This window comes from Cydia strobilella, chromosome 14 (assembly GCF_947568885.1).
Source record: "Cydia strobilella chromosome 14, ilCydStro3.1, whole genome shotgun sequence".
NCBI classification, from domain to species: Eukaryota; Metazoa; Arthropoda; class Insecta; order Lepidoptera; family Tortricidae; genus Cydia; species Cydia strobilella.
Window position 1 is genome coordinate 7,047,484 of NC_086054.1, and position 8,953 is coordinate 7,056,436.

Genomic DNA, 8,953 nt, shown 5'->3' on the forward strand with positions numbered 1-8,953 from the left:
TACCTCACATGTCGAAACCTTATCAGCTTCTACTCACCCATTCAACAAGACATGCTGAAAAATAGGCAATGCCGGAACGAAATGGAACTATAAAATGCGAGCAAATTCAATGAAATCTATCTTCGTAAGTCTCCTTTAGGATAACAAGAGCGTATGTATGTGCTAGCAATGTGTATGAATATGCGTCTTTTAGTTTTTGTCAGTAATATAGAGCTAGAGCAGTAGAGCTCATGTGAGACCTACCGGTGGTAGAACAGAGGTATGGTGACTTTATAAGGTCATTCTAAATTATATTGATATTTTAACTATAAAACTCCCGTGAGACTCAAACATATTAGATTATTTTAAACCGGGTCACTCACGTATTATTAAGTCGAATAGCTCGACATGTTTCGGTCCAATTTACGAGGACCGTCTTCACGGAGACACGACACGTCTTCACTGGTCGAGGGTACACGCCGCGCCCTCGACCAGTGAAGACATGTCGTGTCTCCGTGAAGACGGTCCTCGTAAATTGGACCGAAACATGTCGAGCTGACTGAGCTGAGTGACCTGGTTTAAAATAATCTATATTGATATCATTCCTGTTTTGATCAAATAAGCAAGTAGGATATGTTTCCACTTTAATACATCCTTTAACAGATGGTAAATCTATGACAAATACCAGATTTACATTTAATCGCTATAATATTCCAACTTAACAGCCGGTGCAACTTCATTTTGTTCATCTATAAGAACCTGCTGTAATTTACTCCGAACCATCAACTTGCGATTTTTAGGCACATCTTTTAAAAATGGCCACAGACTCATTAAAAACTGAGCATCATGATCATTTGGAGGAAAGTTTTCTTCAATCCGTTTTTTTTCTTCCGTTGAAATTCTTCTCCGTTTGAACGTGGATTTAAATTTCTTTTCGCTGTGTGGTGACTGTGGGTCTGTGTTATTGCTTGCTTCTTCATCTAGGTTATTTTCAACAGAAACCTCACTTACATCTGCTACGCTATCTTTGCAGGATCTTATACCTTGAAGGAAAAACAGACGTTTGAAATGAGGCCATTTTGAGGAAAGTTCCGTGTCCGAAGCTTGGCCAGATTGTTGAATTGCCTTTTTCAGTTCTTTAGCAAACGTGTCCCGAAGCACTTTCCACCTTTTCTTCAACTCGTCAACTGTGGAGTAATTATAGTACATTATGATACAAGTGTGCTAAGTTGGTCATTACACCAGAGGCGATATTGTGCTTGTGCAATAAGAAAGCCGATGTGTGTAATGACCAATGCACACGCGTTTCATACGACGTTTTTCAACACACTTGCGAGAAAAAAATTGTTATTTGTGCAACAAGAGAGGAAAGTTGGTTTTTCTTGCGAGTGTTTATTTTGTGTGTTAATTAAAGAAGGCTCCCTTTCCATGTATATTATTAGCAATCAGTTAGCTTCTTAACTCAGTCGGATAAAACAATGAAAAAGCACGAGTGTTTAATATCACTGAAAGAGCACGCGTGTTTAATATCTAGGATTATGAGCCAAAAATAAAATAAAAACGTCGTTTTGAGCAAGTGTGCTATTTTTTACGTTTTAAACTACTGTTGTGGCTTGTGGCGCCATCTGTCATCTAACAAACAAACAATCATTTGACAAAGATCACGAAGCTCATACCAAAGATAGATATAACTCCGTAATAGATAGATACAGTCTAAGGAAAAAACGTGCCTCGAAAATCAAGAAAATTTGATTCTCGCTCAGAGGGCGCTACTAGCTTTGGCCAACTGTCGTATAGATGGCGTTGACGGTTTCGTTTGTTATTTAACAATTTTAACGCATATCAGTGAAAGAACATGGGTCAAAATCATAAAAATAATTAATGCAAATAAAAAAAATCATTTATCCATATTTAAATACATTTTATCGCATTTTTATAAATCTTCATTTTTAGTTTTAAAGTGTGTCGACAGATGGCAGTGAATTTACTGGGGTTACAAAATTTACTATGGCAGTACCGCTCTAGTATAAATTACTCTATGCTCATACCCATCTCTGCTCATACAATAAAGTAACAGACACATGCATTAAACACGTAGATATATAAATAAACTTATCGGTCTTATCGTCGGTCGACAACTATTTACTTAGTATTAGTAACAAACATAGATCATAGGTCGTATCTCAATATCGACTCTGTACTGTGATACGAGGTTTCTAAAACTAGTGACAAACTCACAAGTCTCACAACCACAGATAGTATCGACTCAGTACTGTGATACGAGGTTTCTAAAACTATTGACAAACTGCGTACCAGGTATTTTCATTTCATCTGATATTTCCCGCCAAGCGTTCCTCTGATGGTCACGCGCGTGATATCTCGCATCTCTTTGGTCCCACAGACACTTGTACTCCTGAACCAGGTCGATAATCTTGACTACGTCCATTTTGTATACAAAGTACAAAAGTATTGATCACGTCGCGTCTTTATGCGCGTATACGGGCGACTGGCAGGTGGCAGCAAGAGCCCGGTAGAGGAGAAGAGAAGGGTGAAATTTGGTGTTCATTCTCGCTCGCACTTATATGCGTGTATGGGGCAGTGGATTCGGCGAGCTTCGTGGGTTTCCGTAGGTGGTCGTAATCGTGCGACCTAGGTCGACGATAGGGTTTGACGTTAACAGCGTAGCGCAGTTTCTGACCGCTCTAACTTTGCTCAAACTTGGCAGTAGGAAGTAGGAATGCATATTCCTAATTAGCTCCACACTTGACGTAGCACTTGGCATGAAAATTTAGCATGGTCCGACTCTAGTGTCAGAGTAGAATGCGCACGGGAAGTTTAAATTAGCAAATTCCTAACCGATAGGGTTAGATATGTACATTCTTATATGTATAATACCTACGCCTTGAGTTCAAGGCGTAGGTACAGTTGTACACGAATATATTATCTAAGTGTGATACTTGAAATTAACAGAAGCTGGCACAGTGCAGTACAGTACTACTTAGTGTCTCTGAAGTTCAATATGATGAAATTGCACAAAGCCAAAGATGTTAGAAAAAACCATTATAGACAAAACAACTAGTTTACATTTATTATACTAAAACTAGCGACCCGCCCCGGCTTCGCACGGGTGCAATGCTTATGTATTATACATATAAACCTTCCTCTTGAATCACTCTATTATTTAAAAAAAAACGCATCAAAATCCGTTGCGTAGTTTTAAAGATCTAAGCATACATAGGGACAGACAGACAGCAGGAAGCGACTTTGTTTTATACTATGTAGTGACATGATTTGTGCCATTTTCAACCAAAAGGGTACTTATTGTCGCTTGTCAGTAAAACGCTATTTCCATATAGCTTCAATAAGAAATCAACCTTTTGGTTGAAAACGTCACATTTTTAAAATGAAAATAGAAGAGGTAACGTAGGTATTTCTATTTATGTACATATACAATATTATAAATTATTAGCGAATTTAATAATTTGTGGGCGCTGAGTTTGATACATTTTAGACTACGATACTGGTAAGTATTTTTAAAATCTTAATTCATAAAGAAAAAAAGTATCAGAAAAGTTTCCTTAACCATTTTATTTCTTTTTATTATCACTTTCACACTTTTGATATTAAGTACCTACTGTAACCCCAGGGCTCAAAACATTTAATTTCATATATGGAATATGAAACCTATTTCAATTGATTTCATATTCTTGTGGGATGCTACCTGCGTAGACACACTGGCACCGTCCCACCTCCAACGGACTAATGTAAAAGCGGGCGGAGCGGCGGAAAGCGCCGAAATTTTAAAACGTAATAAATATAAGAGCCTCGGTAGAGAGTATCATTTCGTTCCATTTGGAGTTGAAACTCTAGGTCCATGGGGTCCCAGCGCGCATAAGTTGTTTGCAGAAATCGCGAAGCGTCTGGTTGACGTAACTGGTGACCGAAGAGCTGGCGGCTTTCTCGCACAACGTATCAGCATTGCGATACAGCGGGGAAATGCCGCCAGCATCCTTGGTACAATGCCTCAAGGGCCTATTTTAGATTTAAGCTAGTTATTAATTTCGTTTACGTAGTACCACTGTATATATTTTGACTATTATATGTAATTTAATTTCAATTTACAATTTATATAGTATTGTTTCTATTTAAAAACAAAAATAAATATTTTGTAAAAATAATTTTATTTGTTTCTCAGTTTATTGTTACTGCTTCTTAACCGCATCTTTTAATAGATTTGCCAACATGTAAGTCCACGAAGGCCACTGGCGATCAATATGATAAAGGATACCTGGCAATCCTGGCATATCATGCATATTCAGGGAACAATTAGTTTGGACATCAATCTCTATCAGGACCAGACGGTGCAGCTAAGCCCTTCATACTGTACGACACGATAAAATGTATGAAATTAGGATGACCATCGCAAACAGTGAAATTGCGTTCTCTTTATCCTATACATCTCGCCGTCGTATGATGGTCCCCATGACATGACAGTTGCTTCAAGTCTCTTTTGATTGGGATTATATTTGAAAAATAATTGAAGAAATATGTTATTGCTGTATGTTTATTACTTAAATGATACATTTCTAAATAAATTATTGTGCTAAACTTGTAAAAAATGTCTACAAACATTTTACGTGACAGGTACTCCATATAAACATTACCCTCCTCCTTTGGCAGTCGGGTAAAAAAAAAAAAAGCTGTCATTGGGACTATTATTGGACGCGAGAGGTATAGCTAGGGAGTTTTCTAGCAATGTCTACCGATCTACATCGAGGTCCCTAGCCATAAGATTCGAGTTTATAAATGTTTAATGTATAAATTCTGTGCCGCTCGCATTCACCGAATTCCCGCGACCTTCACCAGGTCGTCGCTCCATCTCGTTGGAGGTCTACCGGCAGTTCGTCTTCCGGTACGCGGACGCCACTCCAGAACCTCGGTCGATCGGTCGGAGTGGCGAGCCTTGGGGGAGGCCTATGTCCAGCAGTGGACGTCTGTTGGCTGACATGATGATGATGATGATGATGATAATGATATAAATTCTACAATTTACAATCGTCACCATCTCCCAGATTCCGATAAGGCGTCCAGATCTAACTAATATGCCGCGAGTACACACGTATATTTGTTTCAAATTGCAAGTCAACTTAATTAGCGCAACTTATGCTAAGCTCGCATAAGTGTGATTATAAGATCTAGAACCATGTATATACTCGTTTCATATAATATTATCGTATCGAATCTTGGCGCTAAGTTTGCAATAAATTTGTAATAAATTAACGCATGTTGTCAGGTACCTACACATTTCATACAATTTAATTTCCTTTTTTTTTTTCAAATAACTACCTATTACTACAAAAAAAAAACTATACAAACAAACTTAAAACTATTCATTATTTCCTTATTGTCACATCCGAAAGCCGATATCGTATCGTACATATCCTCCTAGTATCGTACAGTGTAAGGCGCATTCAGGGCTGTCCACGCCAGGTGAATAGGGTTGGCAGTTGTCAAACTATGGAGAAGTTTATTTCCATGCTAGCGGGTAAAATAATATTTTGCTAGCAACTGCTCGACGAGCTGCTGCAGAACTCTGTAGCACGTACGCGTGACTTGAGTCACTAGCTAGAAAAACTAGAACTACCCCTTTCCAATTAATACTGAGCGAAAGAGAAGCGAATTTCTTTCTTCTGCGCTAGATTTATTTATTTCAGGCCGTCAAAATACCATTTTGTTCCAATCAGCAAATTAGCTTCCAGCTTACAAAAAACCGCAGTGGATTAAGAAAAGCCTACGTATCAAATGGCACAGGTAAATAAAAATCCTGCTAAATAAAAATCTTTATGCGTAATAAAACATTGATAGAATATTGATGATTTGTAGTATTTTCTATAAAAAAGGGACCTTATTGTCGATGGCGCTTACGCCATTATAAACGATGCTCCGATATAAATACAATGCCGCGCGACGCTGTGCGGCGTAAGCGTCATCGACAATAAGGTCCCTTTTCATAGAAAATGCCCCATTTACACTCGCCATACCAAACCATTGAAGCCTAATACGCCATACAAAAAGCGTGTAAGGAGAAATGGTGCGGAAACCTTCTCAAATGGGTTCCATCATTTAGAAGAATGTTTATGTAAGAAATGTACGCAATAAACAACAATCCTTACCCGATTTATACTGTTTCTGATATCCGAAATACTTTCAGTCCTAGTCTGGGTTGACTGGGTTGGAAAAGTTCTCGAGATATCTTTGAAGCAAGCATCCATAGGCTAGTGAGCCCTTTCCGCCAGCCGGTCAGCAGGTGTATTACAAAAAGAGAATAACATAAAAAAACCCGACTGCACACTAAAAAGAGGAAAACAAGCCCCACAAGAATATTGTTTAATCAAATGCTAAAACCAAGCTATGGACAACTATGGAATACCGTTTAAACAATATAAAATGCACTATGAAATGTGTTCGTAATCGATAGGTTCGACTAGGTTACCCAAAGCTTAAACCCAGCTAGATGGCGTCACTTTTGCAAATTTTAAGGTTTTATTTTTTTGTGGAATAGTGTTGGTATCTGTATACTTAAAAGTATGTTTAGCGCACTCTTTACATAAATATTGAACTATTATAATAAACATTGAATACTTCATTAGTGCAAAAAACACTTTTAAAGTCGACAGAGTGTTTCTGTCATGCTATTTCCTACTATTACTCACACATGCAAACAGTGTTTCCGTGATGCTTGTAGTAGACAATTTCATGCAGTGTAAGTATGCTGCAATGGCGTTGCGGTATGTTCGTGGAAATACGTGCAAGAGGATTCGGGTTCGAGACTGGTACGTCAGGAGTACTTTTTTTTGTCCTTTTCGTGTTATCTTATGTTTCTTATACCTTTTATTCTTCGAATTCTTGTCCGATTCCGATATAACCGAAATATATTTCAGTGATATCGGAAACGGCTCTAACGATTTCGATGAAATTTGCTGTAAGGGGTTCGATCTAGCTAGGTCTTATCTCTGGGAAAACGAGCATTTTTGAGTTTTTACTTATGTTTTCTTTTTCTCCCAGATATTCAGTATTATTAATAAATTAGTTTATAACGTTTTATAAAAATATGTGACGTTTTGAACTAAAAGGTAGCACATTGTCGGTTGTCGATTAGGTTGATTTCATTTTGAAGCTTTATGGAAATATGAGAAACAATAAGTACCGTTTGGTTGAAAACGCCACATATATTGAAAACCTGACTTTCACAAATCTCACCTTTTTGGGTTCTTCCAACTCAGAAAGGATGGAGAATACTGACGTTTCTTAGCACTAGCCCAAGGAAGTCCAGGTTTGTAAGTGTCAGGTATCAGTTTTTTTTAAAGCGCTAAATATAGTTCTACAAGTAAAGCAATCCCTTACTGCCCAGCCTCTATAGTATTTTTCAAACTAGAAGGGTACGATGATAGATTTCATCTCCATACAATTTATAACCTATTAATGTTTCCTTCGGTCGTGTTTCAATTTATCGCCACTCGTTGCCAATTTCCTACTTTTCGCACTTGTATCGTAATGTACTAATAATAAAGTAGTAATTGTAAAATAAAATTAAAACTTTTTTATATATTTTTTTTTTGGATTCAAGTAGGTACAGTGAGTAACAACATTGCATGGCCTTCTAATTATGACTATTATAGAAAACGGGATATTTATCATGTTTATTTATAATATTGTCTTCGGTTACCGCGATAGTTACTCATGAAATAAAACTATGAAAACGGATTATATCGCGTATATTGAATTTATAATACATCCCGACGTTTCGAACTCTTTACAGCGTTCGTGGTCAACGGGTGACTGAGGAAAAATTACAAAATGCAAAAATACCCACATACTAAAATAATGAACAATCATAGACTACAAACTTTAAGGCTGGTTGTACATGCAAAATCGGTTCATAAGGCTAGTTATACACTATAATTATTTTTCAAGTAAAGATATATATATATACGCGATAAAAAAAAAACTATGCCGGCTCCAACCCTACACCACGGACCCGAGAAGATTTAATTCCCTCCTAAATTGTAGGAGGGTATCCCAATATGGGACCGGCAACAAACTCGGCGGGACACATCTTTTCAAAACATCAGAATGTCCAGCATCATCCAACACTACGGTCTCACAGTCTATGTCTCGCTTGCTCCTTTATCAGGTGGACTACAGGATCCCAAGCTGGTAGTAGAGAAAAGCCATCTTCCCTATTAAAGTTTGGATATTTCTTAATCTCAATGGCCTCGCGCAGCATTCTGGGTATGTAACGCTTCTCCTTGGCAAGAACCAGAGGCTTATCAAACTTGATTGAGTGATTGGCTTTATCCATGACATGCTCACAGACAGCAGACCTAGGTCGACGGTGCTTGACATCAGCTATGTGTTCCTTCACCCGAGTGGAAATGCTCCGTTTCGTCTGCCCTCAGTCACCCGTTGACCACGAACGCTGTAAAGAGTTCGAAACGTCGGGATGTATTATAAATTCAATATACGCGATATAATCCGTTTTCATAGTTTTATTTCATGTTTATTTATATTATTTATTTCTCGATATTTTGGCCGGTCTTGCAAGACCAGTCGTTGTGGAGATCCCTGGGGAGGCCTATGTCCAGCAGTGGATGTCTTGTTGGTGTAGATGGATTCACACAACAAATGAAATAACATTTTTTCATATTTGTTATCCGTAGTTGTCCCTGTACCTGAAAGAAAAATAATATCATGATAGCACAAAATCTCTAATGTTATAGGAAGAAAGATGATGCAACAATATGGATTCTAATAAAGTTATCATTTACTTACCTAGTAATAATTGTGTTTTTCATTCATAGACAAAATTCCATAATTGTCATCCCCAGGAAATGTTTTATTTTACTTTATTGCAGTGAGGATGTCCTGATTTTTTCTGGCTAATGAAGGAAAACATTTTATTTCCAAGAATGCC

The 8,953-nt window shown here is 37.7% G+C and overlaps 1 protein-coding gene across 1 annotated transcript; it reads right to left on the bottom strand.

Annotated features, from left to right (window-relative positions):
• Positions 1 to 675: 675 nt before the first annotated feature.
• On the bottom strand, positions 676 to 2,425 carry LOC134747385 (uncharacterized). The gene is made up of 2 exons (XM_063682010.1): positions 2,293 to 2,425; positions 676 to 1,166 (listed from the first exon to the last, which is right to left on the bottom strand). Exons 1-2 carry the CDS (start codon positions 2,423 to 2,425, stop codon positions 676 to 678), a joined length of 624 nt encoding a protein of 207 aa, XP_063538080.1.
• Positions 2,426 to 8,953: the final 6,528 nt, after the last annotated feature.